Source organism: Bolinopsis microptera, chromosome 12 (assembly GCF_026151205.1).
Source record: "Bolinopsis microptera isolate Bmic1 chromosome 12, MBARI_Bmic_1.0, whole genome shotgun sequence".
Lineage (NCBI taxonomy): Eukaryota > Metazoa > Ctenophora > Tentaculata > Lobata > Bolinopsidae > Bolinopsis > Bolinopsis microptera.
This window is the reverse complement of record NC_087083.1, coordinates 2,886,903-2,909,808: the sequence shown is the minus strand read 5'-3', so window position 1 is coordinate 2,909,808 and position 22,906 is coordinate 2,886,903. Positions and strand designations below refer to the sequence as shown.

General features: G+C 37.4%; 1 protein-coding gene across 1 annotated transcript; it reads left to right on the top strand.

Moving 5' to 3' along the window:
- The first annotated feature begins 1,395 nt into the window (after nucleotides 1-1,395).
- LOC134824508 (uncharacterized) lies at nucleotides 1,396-22,285 on the top strand. The gene is made up of 5 exons (XM_063836415.1): nucleotides 1,396-1,559; nucleotides 3,709-5,174; nucleotides 21,019-21,186; nucleotides 21,679-21,969; nucleotides 22,254-22,285. Exons 2-5 carry the CDS (start codon nucleotides 3,806-3,808, stop codon nucleotides 22,283-22,285), a joined length of 1,860 nt encoding a protein of 619 aa, XP_063692485.1. The 5' UTR covers nucleotides 1,396-1,559; nucleotides 3,709-3,805.
- Nucleotides 22,286-22,906: the final 621 nt, after the last annotated feature.

The following is a 22,906-nucleotide window of genomic DNA, read 5'->3' as shown; positions in this document are numbered from 1 at the left end:
ATACACACTTTTTTAGAGATTTTACCGGCGTATTCTTTAAAATCACCTAATTTGTTCAATTTTAGGGAGGGGCACCAAAAGGGGAGGGGGCGCCAACAGGGGGGCGCTTTTTTCGGCAGGGGGGCGCCAACAGGCAACGTTACGCCACTGGTAAGGAGAATGCGCTTATAATTAGTGTACATGGACTTGTGGACATGACCAATAATTAATACCGATGCAGATTTTGAGCTACACCTAAATCATAACAATAAACCTAAGGAAGGCCATTATACTTTGAAATAATTCCTATTTTAATCTTTGAGTACATTTGTTTATCGATTGCAAACGTTTCAGTGACTGCAGATTAACTCCAAAGTTTAAGAGACAATTCTGTGAAAAAGACTATCTCTTAATTCCTAACTGTTATTTATCTTGTGACGATTATATCCTACCCTGCATTTTCAAGTACGTGAATATTTTGCAGCATCCATACAATTAAATCGTCATTCTACCGAACATTAGTAATTTACTATTATATATTTTATTCTAAATAACTAATAGTGATTTATTTAGCTAATCTTGTATTATTGTAAACCACAATCTTGTATTATTGTAAACCACAACGGCCATGAATATAAAGCTATAAGAAAGTAACGAGGAGTATTTCAGCTGTTACAGTACACAGAAGGAGACGATCTAACCTGCCAGATTCAATCTTAACAGTTTCTCAATATCAGGTAATAAAATACAATGCTTTTTTGTGCAATTTAAATTATGGTTCAGGTGCGACAATGAACATTGAACATCTTTCAACCCGATATTATTCAACTATCAGTATCTTTTAGGTGATGCTAAATAAAATTAATTTAATTTGGTATGAACACAAATGTATTCCAGAATTGAAAATTTTTAAATCGAAAAAACAACCAGGCAATAATATTTAACTTTTAATCAGAAATCAATTAACAACCATTACGGAATACTACCAAAAATGATATCATCTTATCGTCGATCATACTCAATTAATGTGCAGTAAGGAGAATGCGCTTATAATTAGTGTACATGGACTTGTGGACATGACCAATAATTAATACCAATGCAGATTTTGAGCTACACCTAAATCATAACAATAAACCTAAGGAAGGCCATCATACTTTGAAATAATATCTATTTTAATCTTTGAGTACATTTGGTTATCGATTGCAAACGTTTTCAGTGACTGCAGATTAACTCAAAAGTTTAAGAGACAATTCTGTGAAAAAGACTACGTACCTCTTAATTCCTAACTGTTATTTATTTTGTGAAGACTATATCCTACCCTGCATTTTCAAGTACGTGAATATTTTGCAGCATCCAGACAATTAAATCGTCATTCCACCAATCATTATCAATTTACTATTATATATTTTATTCTAAATAACTTATAGTGATTTATTTAGCTAATCTTGTGTTATTGTAAACCACAACGGCCATGAATATAAAGCTATAAGAAAGTAACGAGGAGTATTTCAGCTGTTACAGTAAACAGAAGAATACGATCAAACCTGCCAGATTGAATCTTAACAGTTTCTCAATATCAGGTACTAAACAGTAACGGTTATGCTTGCCAGCGTTGTGATACAATACTTTTTTGTGCAATTTTAATTATGGTTCAGGTGCAACAATGAACATTGAACATCCTTAAGGCGATGCTAAATACAATTACAATAATTTGGTATGAACACAAATGCAATCCAGGATTGAAAATTTCAAATTGGAAACGAGACCAGGAAATAATGAAAAACTCTTGATCGAAGACATTTGAGAGCATTACGGAAAATTACCAAAAAATGGTATTTTCTTATTGTCCATTATAATCATCAATTAATGCGCGGTAAAGATCAGGCACTTTTCTTAAAACTGTACTGTCAATTACAAAAACACCAACAAGTCACTAATTAGTGGTAATGTGGCAATGTGGCAATGTGGTAATGTGGTAATGTGGTAATGTGGTAATGTGGTAATGTGGCAATGTGGTAATGTGGTATTGTGGTATTGTGTTAATGTGGATATATTATGTCAATGTGGTAATGTGTTAATGTATGTGGTATAAATGGAAGTGCCACGATCTTCAATTATTTAAGGTTTTAAATTTTTTAATCGCACGAGTATAATTAATGTTATAGGTCAGAAATTATCACATCATATATTTTCATCAAATTTTTTGGAAACAAAATGTTTAATAGAAACAAGAATTGCGCCCGTTGTTTTGTTTTGGCGGACGCTCGATTTCCATTTCACATTTACTATACATTTAAGTATAAGCTCCAATCAGCTCACTTCAATCTTCATGATAATAATATTGATAAATTATGCATCAAATACGGGAAACACTTGAAATTCAGTTCAATTGCCGTATAGAACTTAACTTGTATCTGTAATTCAAGAAATTATCAGCAACGGTAAACTATACTCGTGTACACATCAATACACTACGCGTGCCACGTGCAAATTGGGCGTATTACCTAATAGTAATATTATACATTACATGCATCATATACATTAAAACACAGTCGCGCCGCGCATTCATAGATCACAGGCTATCTATACATCACATCTCCGCAAGCAATCCTCGCGCGCGCGCGACTTTTTCGTTGCTTGGTAACATACGGAACGACACCATATTCAGACCCGCCTAACGCGATCTCCAAAATCCACGTTTTTCTGCCAAAACCTCCATTCGTAACCTTTCACTATTGCCTTTTTTCAAAAGGGTGAAAAGGAAAAAATAACTATACTCTGCTTATACACGTGTTTAGTAAACGAATTAATGAAACTGTTGGCGGTTGTTTTCATTTGAACACTGATCGTAAGTGTACATATGGCACAAAGAAACCTTGAACCCACTATAATTCTATATAAATTATGGACTAAACAGCTACTTAGAATAATTGGTACGTCATTTTGGAAGCTTAATGAAATGTCTTTCACATTCAGAATTAATATTGCATAATTTTACCAAAACCTATATTTGGGTAGAGTGGACCGTTGCAGTGTCCCCCTTTCCTTAACAAAAAGAAATGATATCAATTGGAATAACCGTTCTCAAATGCAAAATAATACCGAGAATGAAATCGGTCGCTCGCTTTTCCCATTTATTCACGGCTTACGAATTTAAATCGATTCAACTTTAGGTTTAGGTTTATTACACTCTCTAGAAACCCCTTAGGCCTAGGGTTACTTTCAAGCCAATACCTAGTACTTTGGGATAAATTAGACGTTAATAACTAGTTAGAGTTCAATTAGCTGAGTTTTATCGAATCTTTATTTCCGAGTACTGCCTCTGGGTAGTGCTGCTTAATTTATCACAATTGTCAAAATTTTTAATCTCCAACTTTCTGCACAATGTGCTGGAATGTTTTGAAAAAACAAAGAAAGTGATATGTAAATAAAATCAACGATTTAAACCCTGTATATATTGCTTCTATTATTCGAGCACACCTGGCTTTTTACGCGACTCAACTACTGTTTTATCGAATTACAAGGAAATCTTCCACTGAAACAAATCTCGAACCCACAATTTTTAAGCTATGCACTAAACAACCATTTAAAATAATTGGCAAGTTATTGAGAAGGTTAACAGAAATTAGATAAAATTAAGTTTGTGCCAAGAGAGCTGTGTGATAGTATAAGAACCTATATGAATCTTAGTAACCGCATCAATCCCTCTTACAGCTGATTTCATTTCAGATATTATAATAACTGATCTACGATGGAAGCCGAATATTTGAAGAATGGAGAACAAATTTTCAAATAATACTGCTTAACAGCTAAAAACCAGCCTACAATGCTTCCAAGAGCTCCAGAGCAGACCTACATAGACAGATATCCAGAAGAAGATCAACCAGCTGGTCCAAGCTTTACAGATGACAGACGACATCAGTCAGACTATGAGACCGAGGTTAAAATGTATAGGGCTTCAGAATTAGGGTTAGATAAAAACTTTATTGTTCTTCACAGTTTTATTTACACACACGATCAGTATTGCCTGTGTGCAGGTAAAAGCCATGTTAGGAACAGAAAAACGTGTAACAAGTGCAAGAATCTGTTTAGCAAGGAAGGCGAGTGCGATTTTATCATCATTTGTCCGGACAGTTTCATTGTTATCGAGGTGAAGAACATGGAGCATGTTGATAGAGAGATGATGGAATGTGAACCAGACTTCCACTTGTGTTCTATTGGCGAGGACCGGCAACCTGAGTGCACAACTAGAAAATTGGAGGCATTGATTGGTACGTACAGGAAGTCAGCTGAGCAAAGAAGCAAGATAGTGGAACTGATCAAGTGTATTGACAAGGACGCAACTATTCTTCAGTTTACAGCGTACCCTAATTTTAGTAAACAGTTTAAAGAACAGTTTCAATTTAGTGAGTTGACAGAATTCCGGTTAAGTGATAATGAACTGTCGACTATTATATTTGAAGAGGACCTTTGTCGCAACAAATTAGATTTTTCAAAGAAATCCTCGATAAACTCGGCGACAAGTTATTTTTCTCGTATAGTAAGCTGCTTTTCTCGCTGCTGCAATAAAACCACTGACACAGATGACACGAGCAGTGAAGAAGAAGTACTATCTGACTCAGACAATAATCAATCAAACAGGGAATTAGTTAAAACAGATGAGGACGTGTCTAATTTTGATGCTTGGTGGGCAGAAAATGTAACTCAGGCCATATCATCTATAAGAATAGTTTCTGAAGAAACAGTATCAAATACAGAAATACCAATATCTGGATACAATCAGAATTCTCATGAGAAAGCAAGAAACATTTTACTAGCCATATGGGCCACAGACAATAACAAATGTGATCAATCCAAGTGCAGTTTAGGACGTTGTATTATGGATGTCAACAAACAACTTAAGGAAGGTCGCATTACTTTTGAGCCTAAAAAAGGTAAAAAACGTTATCAAAATCCCGCAGTTGTCAAAGCTCCCGATGTTATCAAAAACAATTCTAATGTGGAAAACCTAACAGTAGAACAACACAATGCTTTTGAGTCAAAAGAGAATTTGTTGTTGATTAACGGACCCGCAGGGGCGGGCAAAACTGTCATATTGTGTGGTAAAATACTGCAACTGTTAGAGTCTGATATGAACAACAAAGTTGTGGTATTTAAGTTTACTGGAGAAGGGAACAATTCACAGCATTATCAAAGTGCGTTAGATAACGCTAGTATAAATTACAAACTGATACACACAGATGAATTATATGATCACACTCCCGAACAACTAACTAATCTTATAACAGAGTGTTTGTGTAATGTTATTATTGTGGAGATACCAGGTTATGCAGATACCACATATTTAACAGTTAGACTTAGTGTACTAAGTGGTTATAATTTGTTTGTTGATGATATACAGACAGTAATTAGATATAATACCACAGCTGAAGAGTGGGCTTTATTGATTAACACGTTAAAAAACTTATCAGCAGATAAGATTGTGTGGATAGCATGTGATATTGTCCAGGGTTGGGCGGTATTAAGAGATAATGTTTCAATCGTAGCTAATCTACTTACTGATATATTAGCACCTCATCAGAGTACTACTTTATCTAGTAACTTGAGAAATACGTTTGATTTATCGAATATTTTATCTGTAATCAGAGATCAATTCGTTAAATTATGTTCTCTTAAATCAGATATTTTAGATATTATTTTACCTTCACAATCACCAGGACACTTTATACACGGTACATTACCTGTTATACATGTTTTTAATAATCGTAATGTTGATAGTATTTTAAGTGTTATTAATATTGATTTAGATAGATTGTGTGCTACACATGAATTAAATTATTCTGATATAGGTATAGTATATAATGATTACACTAATAGGGGTGTAGTACCACTAGTTGAGGACAGTGTTAATATGAGATGTAAGAACACTGCTAGTAAGATTGCAGTGTGTCACAGTGTGTATTGTGCCTCTAGTGAGTGGCCTGCTGTAATAGTACTGTGTAATGTGTGGGATAGTAGAGAGGAGGGTGACCTGGCTAACCTTTACTTAATGTTATCAAGAGCACGTGTACACTGCTCTGTTGTTATATACCCATGGGAGGGTAGTACATTAGACGATAAACCTTACATGTTACATTTGTTAGATAAACTGAGTAACTTCGCTCGCATTATACGATATTAGATATGATGTTACTGTGTAATAACGTTAGTGGGTGACTAGTTCTATTGTTATGAAACATGTATACACAAGCCTCAATCATAAGTGAACTTTTACGAACTAACTATCGATTTTTGAAAACATTGAGAATTTGACCAAGCCGGGACTCGATCTCGCTACGTCCGGGCTAGACAGACAGATAAGGCTTATGCTTAACCGATTGCGCCACTGTGCTGATAACAATACAAACATATTAAGCTAGCAATTGAGCGTTATTTTGCAAATAATTTCACCCACTAACCAAACTTATTCGTTATTGTAGTTATTACTATAATGCTAATTACTATGAAATTACTATCAACTATATGGAATGTGTTATTATTCATTTTATCTGTCTTTCAGTGAAATAAAAGTGTTTTAAATCATAATGTTTCGTATAATTTAGGGTTGACCAGATTTAGCATAATGTCTAGGTTGAGGTCTAAACAACCTAGTCGGAAAACAAAAAATCTTACCTTTACATATGAATGACTAATAAAGAATATGACGAATGACGAGACGCAACTGCCAAATTAATTTGATAAATGTAAAGTAAAAAAACAGAATTAAATATTAATTCTACACGACGATCTACGATAAACACTTCGTGAATTTGCTGCAAATTGTGAATTCGTTCGATTTAGAAACCTAAAATTTAGCAGCAAAATCAGAAAATATGAGATAATAATTATAACCGTAAGTGTAAGCTCTCCGACAAAATGATGAAATCATTACTGTAATGTAGTAACGGTCAACTGATAAAAAAGAACTGAGCACACGGACCATAATATCAGGAAACACTCTGTCCGGAGAGTTTACTCGCCAGCGGATTGACCAATCACACCACATAGAGCTCCCTATTGGTGGAGAGAGACCACGTGACTGAAGACGCGACCTCGTATTGGTCAAACCAGTAAATCACGTACGAGCAGTCCCCGCCTTTATCTTTATTTCTTAACCATCACATTTATATTTATCAGTTTCCGCTTATCTTTCAAAATTAATCATTTGTTTACTTTACATCTGTAGTGTTCATATTAGAATTCTGGATAATCTATATTTTCTCGAAGGATCAGTTATTGTGCTGATTTTAATACAATTTGAATTAGTAAGGGGAAAAGTGGTCGATTTAAGGGTTCCGTTGGATTTGAATGTTCACAAGGATTTCTCAACGGAATATGGTAGTTAGGACACCTACGAACATAATTAGACTTGTTATCAATTTTGAATCTCAACAGAAACACCACTTTTACCACTTTTTACCACCTTTGAACCACTTTTCTGGTTTGCCAAATATCTTTAGTTGTGAACATCGTAGAAGGCTGCAAATTAACCTATAATGTTAATCTTATCAAGGAGTAAAACTTTTGTACGAAAAATTGTTACATTGGACAATCAACTAATTGGATAATTACCAATTACTTAATTATAAAAAAAGGGAAACATTTTTATTGGCTCAAAATGATAGAAATCGTTTGAAACACGGTGAAATGTAGTTTTTAGAAAAACTTCAAAAATTTTTCACTTACAATTTTTTTCGAGAATTTGAATTTCGAAAATTTGAAAATATTTTTTCCGCCAAAAGTGATCGAATTGCATTTGCATGAAACGTGGATAAAAATGCTTCGCAGAAAAACTTTAGATTGGGGAATACTAAAATCATCAATATTTGAAGTTGGAGTTCAGTAAATCTTGGCATATTTTAGTAATTAGGAATAGCTTAGCGGAAAGGGCTGAACCTGAAAAAGGTTAACCACACAATATCAGAGTTTCATAACTGATTACAATGCAGCTTTATCAAATTCCATATAAAGAAACAGCACAAAAGGACTATTTAAGATCGAACCGATTTTACCTGCTGTAGTTTAACTATCGTTTTATTGATTTCAATGATCAAAACCTCTCTGTACCGTCAATCTTGCCAATCTATACCGGGTATCTGAATGTACCGGACCTCTTCTTTGCCTCTATAATAATTAGACCCAGTTGGGTAAGAAATGCGATTTCTCACAGGGGTTTCTTTTAACTGTGCACTTTTTGTCACTCTCGCATAAGAGGCCCGATATTAATTATAGGGGGTATAGGAAGTGTAAATACCTTCCATCATCCACTGTGGCTTTTTTGTATTGTGAATGCGCATGCCGCAAATAACCGCATCTATGCAAGATATCTCAAATAACTGTTCATATTAGAGTTCTGGATAATCTATATTTTCTCGAAGTCAGTTATTGTGCTGATTTTAATACACTAGTACATGTTCGGTTGTAACAAGGATCATAGAAGGTTCCAGTAGACTGGAACCCAGTTTGATCAAAATAATTAGATAATCAGCCATTAAATCATATGTTTGTTGGGTAATCAACATATTGGGTGAACATATTGGGTAATCAACGGTTATACCTTCAAATCTGTACCTAATCTCTTCCACCAGCTCTTCACTGTCCACAATCCCGACTGCTGGCACCTCCCCCTATAATACCGCCCAGTGGGAGCAACGTCACATGATTACCTGTAAGTTTGTGAAATTTAAATGCGACTGAAATTACAAATTAGATCTGCACCTCTAGTTACTGCCACACATAGAAATTCAATATTCTTCAACGGCCCACTCCTATTTGTAGACGCATCGATAGACGAAGCTTTCAATTCAGTGTCATGCCAATCGCTGAAGGCTTTCAAATCACAATGCAAGAGAACAGTACTGAAGCTGCAGAAGGGGGTTGATAATGTAAATGAGTGGTCCACGAGTAAATTCCTCATCCACGAAATCAGCGGCCTCCGTAGGTCCAATAGAAATAAAAATTCGTAATTGGTTTTGCTGCTAATTGGGGGTAATTCCAGCGTCCAGATTTGAGTTTCTAATTTGTTTTTCAATTCCTATCAGTGAAATTAATTTGAAACCAAAACCCATTTTAAATGTGATTTGTGAACAAAACTTTTGCTTGAATTTTATTTTATTACATTTTTTATAAATTTGCGGCGTGCCAATAAAATAACGACTTCGTATTCGCATTTATTGCAGTTTGTTACGATTTATTTCATTTGACCTCACTTTCTATTTAGTTTTGATATATTTTCTAGTAGGTATGTTTTTTCAGGAGTGCCCACTTAACTGGGGTTTTATTATGATTATGATGTAGTTAATAAATTTTTATTAGTCCATTAGAGACAATCCCCTCACGAGGGGCTTTCAATCAGTTGGAAATGTGTCGTATTGAGATCAGATCACAACGTCGGAAAAATGTCGTTTTTTTCTGGTAACATGAGCCGGACAGGAGTCCGGGAGTCGCTGTCGGACAGGAGTCGCGCTGTCGGACAGGAGTCACTGTCGGACAGGAGTCACAGGAGTCACTGTCGGACAGGAGTCGTGTTACTGCTGTGATTAGTTTTTCTTTTTAAGTTTCTAATTCTAAGCCATTCTAAGAGGCGCATCCGAGTGCCAATTGATACAATAATAGCACGAGGCGACGCCGAGTTCGATTACTGCAGTTATTTCACGAGGCGCAATAACTGGTTTAATCGTATTATATTTTATAATATTTGTGAAATAACTGTCCTGTGCCTGTCCTGTGCATGTCCTGTGCCTGTCCTGTGCCTGTCCTGTGCCTGTCCTGTGCCTGTCCTGTGCCTGTCCTGTGCCTGTCCTGTGCCTGTCCTGTGCCTGTCCTGTGCCTGTCCTGTGCCTGTCCTGTGCCTGTCCTGTGCCTGTCCTGTGCCTGTCCTGTGCCTGTCCTGTGCCTGTCCTGTGCCTTTCCTGTGCCTGTCCTTTGCGAGTCCTGTGCCTGTCCTGTGCCTGTCCTGTGCCTGTCCTGTGCCTGTCCTGTGCCTGTCATGTGCCTGTCCTGTGTCTGTCCTGTGCCCGTCCTGTGCCTGTCCTGTGCCTGTCCTGTGCCTGTCCTGTGCCTGTCCTGTGCCTGTCCTGTGCCTGTCCTGTGCCTGTCCTGTGCCTGTCCTGTGCCTGTCCTGTGCCTGTCCTGTGCCTGTCCTGTGCCTGTCCTGTGCCTGTCCTGTGCCTGTCCTGTGCCTGTCCTGTGCCTGTCCTGTGCCTGTCCTGTGCCTGTCCTGTAACTTGTTAAAGTTAAAAAGTAGCTTCTCTCCGCACATCAAATAAATTGGTCATGATAATATTAATGGCGTGTAAAACTAATTAGTAATCATGTGTCATGGTGATTTATATTAACTATATTATCCGACAGTCGACACTCAGACCCTTAAAACACTAAACATGCTAGAAATAAGAATGAAAATACGATGCAGGATTAGAGGGGACATCTTAAAAAGCATTTAATACGTAAAACATTTTATATTCATATTCGAAGGGTAAAATTTTTTCGTTCCTTTTAACGTCTTTTTTTTAACGTCACAGGATATTGCCCAATAAACATTTGATGGTGGCTATGAGGTTAAGGGGGGAGGGGGGGGGGTTCACCCTGATTTTTTGTGAAACTTGGTTTCGAGATAGCAGTTGACCAACAAACTAAGACCGGTGACCAAACTTTTGAGGGGGTCCCGGACCCCAACCGCCAAACGGTTCCCGCGGGGCAGCCACGCCCATATTTGGTCCAAATTAGGCCCAATTTAGCCAAATACCCTCAACATGCCCAAAACCCAGATTTTAGGGGCTTTACTTGTAGCTAGTGGTCCCCTGAACTCGTATATGAATTTTCATCAAGATTGGACAAAAAATGACTGAGTTATGAGCCAAAAATCATATGCCCATATTTGGGTATACGCACCAAATTTGGTCGATTTTGGCCCATAAATTGGTCAAATATCAATATTTTTGAATGAAACCAACCTTATATGGAAGGTAAGCCTATACTACACATTCTCTATGATTATCAGCTCAGTATCTAACTAACTGTGGATTCTGTGTTCAATTAATCGCAAAAATGAACAAAATCGCGCCCATATCTCAGTTCGCGATATTTGCGAAACTGATTTCGTTCGAAACAATAGAACTCAATAGGGTTTCAATATTTTTACATGAAATTTTCAGAATCAACGTAGAATCGCATTTCGACCTTAAGTTTACTTTAATATGGAATTTTGAGTTAGGCCTTTAAAAAAATTTGGCGGCCAAATTCTGAAAAATGCCCGCCAAATTTCAGAATTTGGCCGCCAAATTTTTTTAAAGGCCTAACTCAAAATTCCATATTAAAACTTAAGGTCGAAATGCGATTCTACGTTGGTTCTGAAAATTTCATGTAAAAATATTGAAACCCTATTGAAGTATTGAGTTCTATTGTTTTGAACGAAATCAGTTTCGCAAATATCGCGAACGCGCGAACTGAGAAATGGGCGATTTCGTTCATTTTTTGCGATTAATTGAACATAGAATCCACAGTTAGGTAGAGACTGAGCTGATAATCATAGAGAATGTGTACTATAGGCTTACCTTCCATATAAGGTTGGTTTCATTCAAAAATGTTGATATTTGACCAATTTATGGGCCAAAATCGACCAAATTTGGTGCGTATACCCAAATATGGGCATATGGTTTTTGGCTCATAACTCAGTCATTTTTTGTCCAATCTTGATGAAAATTCATATAAGAGTTCAGGGGACCACTAGCTACAAGTAAAGCACCTAAAATCTGGGTTTTGGGCATATTGAGGGTATTTGGCTAAATTGGGCCTAATTTGGACCAAATATGGGCGTGGATGCCCCGCGGGCACCGTTTGGCGGTTGGGGTCTGGGGCCCCCTCAAAAGTTTGGTCACCGGTCCTAGTTTGTTGGTCAACTGCTATCTCGAAACCAAGTTTCACAAAAAATCAGGGTGAACCTTCCCCCCGCCGCTCTGTCATGTTGTTAATATCCTTTCGTGCTAGCTTGCCCCTACAATCGAGTACCTTATCGGACTTTATATTAACGGACACTAATTGGACGCTGGCGGCTCTAGCCGCCTTTATTTTAATGTCCTTCAAATTTATGTCCGTTCACGCAATGTCCAGTCAAATAACGTCCGGTTTTTATTAACATTAAGAATTTCACTATTCCCAGTGACATGACCCGTGATTTCTCGCAGATAGACTTGTAGTTGTATGTTTATAATAGCCTACCATAACTATAAAACACGCGCCGAGTTGGACTCGTCGTTGGAACAAATATTTTACGAGTATCACCCGTTAACGATAAACTCAAACCTACATTCGGATATATTATAACTTTCCTATAAGCAATAGGTTGGCGGTGCGTGAATGTGAGTATAAACTATAATTTCCATGTCACTAGTATACATTCTCTCTGAGTCTGAGTATAAAATAAAAACGTGCAGCAAAATGACAATCCTTATGAGGTAAACAAAGGAACTGTTTTATTTTGCAGTTGTGTGTACTTGATCTAGAAGAGGAACTTCTGAGTTTAACAAGTGATACTCGTAATATTTGTTTCCAATACCGTCGACGAATCCAACTCGGCGCGTGTCTTGGTCATTGGTAGGTTATAAACCTACAACTTCTGAGTATGCATATCTGTTAAGTGTTATCTCTCTCTCTCTCTCTCTCTCTCTCTCTCTCTCTCTCTCTCTCTCTCTCTCTCTCTCTCTCTCTCTCTCTCTCTCTCTCTCTCTCTCTCTCTCTCTCTCTCTCTCTCTCTCTCTCTCTCTCTCTCTCTCTCTCTCTCTCTCTCTCTCTCTCTCTCTCTCTCTCTCTCTCTCTCTCTCTCTCTCTCTCTCTCTCTCTCTCTCTCTCTCTCTCTCTCTCTCTCTCTCTCTCTCTCTCTCTCTCTCTCTCTCTCTCTCTCTCTCTCTCTCTCTCTCTCTCTCTCTCTCTCTCTCTCTCTCTCTCTCTCTCTCTCTCTCTCTCTCTCTCTCTCTCTCTCTCTCTCTCTCTCTCTCTCTCTCTCTCTCTCTCTCTCTCTCTCTCTCTCTCTCTCTCTCTCTCTCTCTCTCTCTCTCTCTCTCTCTCTCTCTCTCTCTCTCTCTCTCTCTCTCTCTCTCTCTCTCTCTCTCTCTCTCTCTCTCTCTCTCTCTCTCTCTCTCTCTCTCTCTCTCTCTCTCTCTCTCTCTCTCTCTCTCTCTCTCTCTCTCTCTCTCTCTCTCTCTCTCTCTCTCTCTCTCTCTCTCTCTCTCTCTCTCTCTCTCTCTCTCTCTCTCTCTCTCTCTCTCTCTCTCTCTCTCTCTCTCTCTCTCTCTCTCTCTCTCTCTCTCTCTCTACAATGTATTTTAACTTTATACTTATAGTTATACTATTGCACTAGGGTTGCCAACCGATATTATCGGCGATAATTTCCCAAAAATCGTTATCGATTATCGCGATAATTTCGAGAATTATCGCGATAATCAACAAATTTTTATTAGGGTAAAATGGCCAACATTTAACTTATTTTTCGAATCTATTTCTCTGTTTGTAAAGTTAAAACCCAGTGCTAGCATAATTTACAGTATGATGGTCTACTGACGTGCTGTGTAGTGTTTACTTTGTATGAATCTGTGGCAGTGAAAATTGAAATGTTGCATTATCGCATCTAGTAGGTAACTTGGAGGTTGCATGGTCAGACGTAGTTATTGTTGTTTGTTGAAGCACGAAAAGGAACTCGGATTGCAACGAGACAACAAAACCCGTTGGAGCTGTACAGTATGTTGGAGAGATATGACCGGATAACTGATGCAATGCACGGAATTTTAGATGACTTAGAGCTCCGAGCTAGGCAATCTAAAACTGGATGTAGAAGAGACTGAGTTAGCTAAAGACATTACCAAGACTGTCGCACCGTTAAAGATTGTACCTGAGTTTTTGTGTAAAAGAGACAACATGCTCGCTCAAGCAGAAGTGATTATTTAGTTTATTGACAGCAAGCTAGAAGAGATCTGAAATAGCCTCGCAACTTTCTCGAACCCTTCTCAATAGGCTACGTACACGATATGCCAAGAGAAAGGACCTTCACTTCGTATCGCTGGTAAAGTTCTACTCGGACCCCGGTATTCTAGATGAAGATGTAGTACAAGAATACAGATTGATCACAAAGTCAACCTTGATACGTAAACAACAGCGGTTGTTTAAGCAGAAAGAGACAGACAGCGATTGAGCTTTGCAAGTCGTTCGACGATTGGTCCTTAGGAATCACAGGCGACTCCCACAATTTCAGATGCTAGATTCCAATCCTACCCCGCTGACAAAAGAATTATCAGACCTACATTATGGCAGCGATTCGACTACGGTAGCAAGGACAGATACCCTTGCTCGGGAGATAGGTCTGTTCACAGCTAACAGGCAGGAAACTGACACTATCAAAGAAATACGTCGTGCATGTGCTGATTTCTTTTTTAAATTTTAAGCTAGGAGCAATAAGTCTTTAAGAACATATTTTGTCTGTGAAATATGGGCTTGTTAAATAAAAGGGCAATATTGCAATTGATTCTTTGACAAAGCAATTAGCACAAGATGTAACATACCATATGAGCATAATTCAAGTATGCATACAAATATTACTTCAATTGTATTGCCAAATTTATCGCCGATAACCGATATTATCGCGATAATTTTGAAAAAGTTATCGATTATCGCGATAAAAAATGTTGTACCGATAATGGCAACCCTATATTGCACACGTTATCGACTCTACTCACTGACGTAACGAAGGGCCCCACCGACCCCGCTGTGCGGGGTGGGGGACGCCATCTTACTCTTAGGGGGGGGGGGGGGGGGGGTGGGGGGGGCGCCAAATCGCGTCGTTTGAATGTGGGACAATTTTGAAAAACTTAAGTTTAACTACGGTACTAGCAAAACTGCGCGTGTTGCTCTAGATTTAGACTTAAAGAGTTAAAGTATTTAACTTTCTACTCTTACACACGCGTTATTGGCTCTACTTGTATTAAATTATACGTGTTACAATCTCCCTGTGTTGTAAAAACAAATAGTTCTACTTGTACACACTATATTTTAGTGTTACCCATGACCATGTTCTCTCTTCTACATTAATTCATGAAGTTCCAGTATGAACTAACCTTATAACAGTCCCCATTATAATCAACTAGTGATGTAAAGTCCGATAATCGCATGAATATTAATGAACAATCGGTTCAGTTGATGTGACCATATTTCCTATTACCTCGAATTTCTGTTGTATAATTTCTCGTAATAACGTCACATCCCTCTACACATTAATCTGTTAACTTATCAATGACTCATTAATCTATTAACTTATTAATGATGTTCGCCAGCAACCTTGAAGTACGTGGGCAGTACAAAAATAGCAGTACCAATTATCTTTGTTCCTCTGAGAGTCTCAGACCTAACCTGAGGTTGCTTATATTCGTTTTGTATTCCTCGTATCTACTTAGCTGAAAGTGTAAATAAACTCATTATAAGTGTGACGTGTAAACAAAACTTTCCTTGATTATTTGTTTAATTTTTATAATTTCCGTGCAACTATTAAAATGATATACCATCGATTACATTTGTTACGATTCATTACATTTGTTTTGATTTTTAATATTTAAAAAAAAAAGTCATGTAACAACATAATATGTTTCATAGGAATGGCCATAGGAGTTTTTATTTCATCCATCATAGCCATAGGGGTGACTTAGAGTATTAACTCGTATGCTGTCTCGTCTCTTTTTACTTTTCCAAACCCAGCTGGCACTTAAGCGTATCATTTTGACTCATGTCACTTTTTACACCATCCTCCACCATTCACTCTGATTTCACCGGCAACCTTCCCCAGGGTTGCCACACCCCAGAGGTAGGCAGAGCATCTCAATGCTATCCTCTCGTGGGCTAACTTGGCCCAGCCTCTCTTAAATAAATAAAAAAACAATCATAGACATCACTTTATAATTAATTAACACTGATATTGCTATAGCCGAAAAGGACGTATTAAACCTGATCTTCTTCCTTCAAACGGATTGAACCACTTTGTCAATTATAGGGTCGTTTATACAGTCTGTCTGGTGAGATAGCACACTTTCAGTATTTTTTATCAATTAACTTTCAAAATGTTACACAAATACATCATTTAAGACTTCCCTTAATTCATAAGGGAGTTTATTCCAAAGAATGTGTATAATCTACTCTCTACACATCAGCTTAAACGCTTACACCCTCATCAGACAATCTTATTAAAATTCTAATGACCGATCTGATAATGGACTGTATATAAAGACTATATAATCTATATAATGACTATATTATAATTATAATGCTTTCACTTAAAGATATTGCTGTAGTAATGCAGACCAGCTCCATGCTTCCATTTAATATTTTGTGTATTTGTTTTTAAGTTTTAATGGACTTCTCATTTTAAACTTTCATTTCGCCACCTTTTCTTAAGCTCTCTTATCTTTTTTAGATTACACCCTTATTTCAAGCTTTTATAACGGTTTTTTCAATCATGTACTATAATGCTTATCTAAGATAATTTTTATCCGTTAAAGTTGTGACCTTTTACCCGTTTTTCTAGAACCTTCCTTACGTCTATGCTATTCATAGTTTAACACGTACATTTTATTTACCACGTGATAAGTTTTTACCGGCTACACTTTAGCTGTGCCCATATTTATCGGTTATGTCGAGTATCTTAGGGTACTTTTCTGGTTCTCCGCCACAGCAATCGGATAATAAAAGGACTTTATCTGATGTAAGTGCTAGTAGTTCGCCCTCTGACAAGGATGCTCCAAAACGTCCGAACTTAAACATCTCAGGCTCTCCTATCAAGACCGAAGAGCAGTCCATAGTTAAGCTTATAGAAACCCTGTTTAATAACTTTTCTAATTCGACTGTTTCCAGACTTGATGCCATCTCCGTTAAATTAGAAAGTTTCGATTCTAGATTAGATATTATCTCGTCAAAACTCGATACGTATGATTCCCGAATGTCTAGTATTGAGGAGAGAGCGGGGTCACAACAGCTCGAACTCACAGATTTATCAGACCGTGTCATTTCCTTGGAAAACCTAAATATTGAGCTTGAGGCGAAACTAGATACACTCTCAGGGTCAAACTCATTAAACATAGAGTCAGGATGGGAGCCAGTAGGTTCTCCTGAGACCAAAATTGCCTTACTTGGTGATTCTAATTCGGGGGGGAAAATTAAATTCGGACAGGGAAAGGGAACTCTAGGGGCCGCCTTACCGGGATTTGATACCTTTGTAGCTACGGTCGAGAATTTACCAGAGCCAGAAACATATAATGGTATATCTGATCTTATTTTATCAGTAGGCACTAACAACTTAAAGTTAGATTCTTGTGTCCCGGAAGATTTGGCTAAATCTACTTTCTCCTACATAAAGAAAGTCAGGAAAGCACTTCCTTCATGTCATGTCTTCTGTCCCGGGGTTCTCCCATCTACCTCCCCCACAATCAACACCAGAATCACAAAATATAACTTTTATTTGAACGATATGTGCCAAAATTTGCCGAATGCATCATACGTAGATATGAAAACATTCCAAAGCAACAACGGCAAGCTGCTACCGAAATTTTCAGTCGGAAACTCGGACTCTTTTCATCTAAACGAAGCCGGTTTGAAGGTTTATTTTAGCCGGTTAAAATTTGCCCTAAGGGCCAGACATGGCCTCCCAAATATCAAACGGGTCCAACGTAGGTCAAGTAATTCTCCGACAACCTCCTAAAACCGGTTGTAACTCTTATATCATCCAGTTATTTACTAATCGTTTAAATTGGTATTTTTTATTTATAGGGCGTTTTCTCTGTAATTATCAAGTATAGCTTACGAAGTTCGAGGGACCCCTTCATTTTTAAAACTTTGAACATCTGCTTTACTGCTTAGTAATTGTACAGCGTGTGCCTATTCTTCAGGTGGTGGTTCATTGGTTCCGTGGTGTAGGAGCTATTTAGGGCTTATTATCACTTTATCATTCGCTATCAAGCGTGCGTATCTCAAATTATATTATTGTGACCGCCAGCTTTATGTTATTGTATCCGTCAGCTCGATACCATTGACATTAATAATGCTATATTTGCTCCATTCAGTCGCTTGTCCAGTTTGGGGAACTTTTTATTCATAATTTAATCCCCTCTCATTATTACACCTGTATATTACCGACTTCGAGAGAACCAGTTCTAAATTCTGGTTACTGTATGGATGTCTGATCCAATATTAATTTATTGCTGCAGATCCTTCTCCACGTGAGTCACATCTTTATACCACCTTTACCTTGTTAAATATGGTTATATGTACTATTACCAGGGTCCTTTTGGCTCGTCCTGATTTTTAGTACAGTAAAGTTATTCATTAAATAAAAGTTTTAAAAAAATTATATACAGGCTATGCCAACTAAAAACCACAAAAAAAATTCTGTTCGGTGTATAGCATTAACCTCTCCACACTATATTGAGGCCATTTTTATTTTGTTCTAGATTTTCTGATCTTCTACCTGTTACATTTTCGGGTACACTGTCACAACTTCTCCTTGCGACGCGTTCACTCATGTTTCCTAGGTACAGTGTGTTTTTCACCTTGCTACCTCGTCACCTCAATAATTGGTATTACTATTATTCCAATAATAACTGTTATAATAAAGGCGGGGCTAGTGTAGGTTGTAGTACAAACATGCCGTATCACTGTAGAGTCTATTTCTCTACGATCGTTTTCCGTGTTTATATGTTGTGTGTGCATGTTTTTTGTGTTATTGCCATTGTATATTCTCACGTTTTCACATCACCTTCATTTCTGGGGTTTAATTTAGGGGGTGTTAAGAACTACACCAAGGAAGGATGGGGCATTTTTCAGATTAACAATGACTCCGCAAAATAACAGCAATAGTGGGTTGGCATGCCCAAAAATCGGTTCTTTCAACTGCAATGGTATGGGAAACCCGATTAAACGTAATCTTGTCTTAAACTGGTTAAAAAATAAACCTGAGAAAATTATTTGTCTTCAAGAAACACACTCAACTCCTCAAGTTGAGAGAGAGTGGAAAAATTCTTGGGACGGAGAGATAATCTTTAACCATGGTACTTCAAACTCAACCGGTATCGCCCTACTTGTTAAACCTGATGCTTCGAATCTCACTATTATTAACCATCGTAGCATCAGCCAAGGTCGCGCGACCCTTGTAGAAATAGAGTACGACTCTCTCAAATTGTGTTTGGTGAATGTATACTGCCCAAATAATGACGATGTGTCATTTCTTGAAAACATATTTTTAGAAACTCTCAGTCGTTCACGAGATGATCAAATAATTTTTGTTGGAGACTGGAATACAGTTCTGAACAACATGTTGGATAAGCAGGGGGGGTCCGCCACCCATGCAAATAGTCGCTGCCAGAAATTCATTAATGATTGCATTAGCGACTATGGGTTTAGTGATATTTTCCGTCTTAACAGAGGTGCTGAGGCACGGGTTTTTACTCATTTTAACAAAAAGTACAAAACTCAGTCTAGATTAGATTTTTTCTTGATCCAAGATAGCCTAGTCAATCTACCTGTATGTGATACAGAAATAAGTCATGGCTATAAATCTGATCACAGCTACATCTCGCTATCCCTCCAGGGCTCTACTATTGCACACGGAAAAGGATATTGGAAAATTAACAACTCTCATCTCCTGGCTCAAAATTTTATTAACGAAATAAAGAAAATCATTGACAATACTAAAGAGGATAGCTTCGATTCTTACGGGGGTCTTTGGGACGTTATAAAAATCAAAATAAAACAGTTCGCAATGACTTTTGGTAAAAAGAAAAAAAAAAGAAATCACAGTAAAAAAAGAAAAGTTAAAAAAAGATATTGAAGATTGTAAAAAAGATACGAACCTAACAAACTGTACGATACTACAGAAGAAATTATTTGAAGCAGAATTAGATTTAAATCATATTATAGATCAGGAGGTGAGAGGTGCAATTACTAGATCACGTGTGCAGTGGACAGAGGAGGGGGAGCGCTCGACTAAATACTTTTTTGGACTGGAAAAATCAAACGGCAAGAAAAAAAGTATTAGTAAACTGATAGACATCGAAGGCAATGACCTCACGGACCAGGAAAACATCTCTAGTCACGTGGTTAACTTTTATCAGAACCTGTATAACTCAACTAACCCATCTCCCACTGAGATAGATAATTATGTAACCAGTAGCGATTTAAAGCAAATCCCACAGGAAATTACTGAAACTCTGGAGGGACCTATTTCGTTACACGAAATGGATGCTATTGTCAACAAGTTAACCAACAATAAATCTCCAGGTTGGGACGGGCTTTCTGCTGAATTTTACAAAACTTTTTGGATGGATATCAGGCAGATCATGTATAACTCCTATTTAGAATCTATTAACAGGGGATGCTTGTCGCCCTCGCAGAGAATAGGTATTCTTACTCTTATTCCCAAGCCAAAAAGCCCAGTGGAACTAAATTACATAAAGAATTGGAGACCTATTACTCTGCTAAACATTGACTATAAAATCTTCACACATATAGCTAAAAATAGGATTATGAAGGCTATTCCTAGCATAATCAGCAAAACCCAGTCAGGCTTTCAAGCGGGCAGGAGTACAGCAGATAATCTTATTCTCATGTCAATGGTTCTGGAATCATTTAACAACGACACGGAACAAGAGGGCCTCCTTTTACAGATTGATTTTGAAAAGTGTTTTGATTCGGTAGAACATAACTTTGTCTTCAGTACTCTTGAAAAATTGGGTTTCAGCGAATACATTATTAAACTGATTAAAGTGGCTTTTCAAGCATGCTTTAGCTACGCCAATATTAATGGGTTTTTAAGCTCGCCTATTTATATTCTTAGAGGTCTTCACCAGGGTAGTCCACTGTCTCCTATTCTCTTTCTGATTGTGGCCCAAACTTTCTCGAATAAAATTCAGATGAATCCTAATATCAGGGGTCTTAACATATCAGGTGTGGAAATCTTACAGAGTCTCTTTGCAGACGACACTGATCTGTTTCTGAACGCTTCAATTGAAAGTGTAGAGGCGGTTATGACAGAACTCAAAACTTTTGCTCAGTGCTCGGGGTGTAAAGCTAACATCGACAAAACTAGATGTATTCCTTTAGGTCGAGCTCGTCTTAATACAACTCTACTAGAATCCCTTCAAAGTTTATACGGCTATGATTTTATAACAAATAACTTCACCGCTTTGGGTATAGTTTATATGAACGATGGCTCACTGATGGATATTGTCAACAGTAATTATAATGATAAATTGATTAAGGTTCAGTCTTGGATAAACCGATGGAGCAAGAGGGATTTGACGCTGATGGGTAAATGCACAGTCATTAAAACCCTTCTCTTTTCCCAAATAACATATCTTGTTTCTCCTCTCCCTCGACCGGATGCTTCCTTTATCAGAATCTTTGACACGGCTATTTTCCATTTTCTTTGGGGTTGCAAACGCGATAAAGTAAAACGTGAGATTATTACCCGAAATAAGGAACATGGAGGCCTGGGACTTTTTTATTTATCTGATTTTATTATAGGTCTTAAAACCAGCCTCATATCCAAGCTACTAAATAATTCCTTTCACCACACTTGGAAAGATATTATGATTATGCAGCTGAAATTTCCTGACCATATCACCATCTCCGTAGAAAACGGTCTCGCTAAAACCAACTGCCATTTTACTCAAGACGTCCTTAATTGTTACACTGAGTGGAAGATAAGTTCGGTAAATGCAGCCTTGGGTTCTATTGATCACTGCGTGTGGTACAATCAAGCAATAACCGACATCGGGGCCAAACTTTGGAACAATCATCTGATTGATAAGGGAATATTTTACATCTCAGATTTCCTTTCTATAGACCAAAGTACAATCCTTAACTACGATATGTTCATTAACAAGTGGGAGTTGTCTCCAAATACTATTTCCAAAACTGAGTACTGTAACATTATCATGGGGATACGGAGATATAACTGCCCCACTATTAACTCAAGGAATATTGAGTTTGTTGACTCAAATATAAAACTTAAATTTTTATATTCTGTAACTGGACAGGTGAAGGGAAGTAAAATTCGGGATAAAATGTACGACTCTATCTGCCCAAACGAGCTGTCCCCATTACGTCAATGGGTTATTGACCTAAATAATCAACCAATAGATTGGGCGGTCGTTCTTAGCAACCTATTTTTCTTAGTATCTAAAAATTTTAAGTTGATTCAATTTCAGTACAAGCTTTTAATGAGGATCACGACGTGTAGATACATGAGACATAAGATGAAAATTGTTACAGATACTCCCATGTGTAGCCTGTGTAACACATACTTAGAAACAATTCCTCATATCTATCTCCATTGTATCCACACAAATAGCTTCATCACAATACTTGAAGACTTTATAAAAAGAAAAATCGATAGAAATTACAAAGACCCCAATAAAATTAATTTTATAGTTTGTAATCACACTTCACAAATTGTAAATTATTTTAATATTGTTGCCAAATGGTACATTAGCAAAAGATTTCAGGCAGGGGACATGCCGATCTGGCAGGGATATATCAAACTTCTTAAACTTTCACTTACTGGAGACAAAATAGGCCACAAAAGTTCTATTGTGTCGATCTTGGCCGATTAGGGCAATTTGTCCACCCCATTTATATTGCTGTCTTTGTTATTTTATTATCAATGGTTATTGTTACTATCTTACAGTACTACTAACTGTTTTTTGTAGTACATGCCCTGCTTCCTTCCATTCCTAAACTACCTTACAAGCTCTTCCTCTTTTACACCCTTTTCAATCACTTCATTTCACTCATTCACTTCATATCTTATTACCACAGTATCTGCCAAAACCAACATGGCCCATGTGGAAGGGGGCCTTGA

Coding starts and splice junctions, on each gene's coding strand:
- LOC134824508 (XM_063836415.1), top strand. CDS start 3,806: ATGCTTCCAAGAGCTCCAGAGCAGACCTACATAGACAGATATCCAGAA. Junction 5,175..21,018: donor CAATTCACAGCATTATCAAA/GTGCGTTAGATA, acceptor GTCTCTTTGCAG/ACGACACTGATCTGTTTCTG. Junction 21,187..21,678: donor TCTACTAGAATCCCTTCAAA/GTTTATACGGCT, acceptor CCATCTCCGTAG/AAAACGGTCTCGCTAAAACC.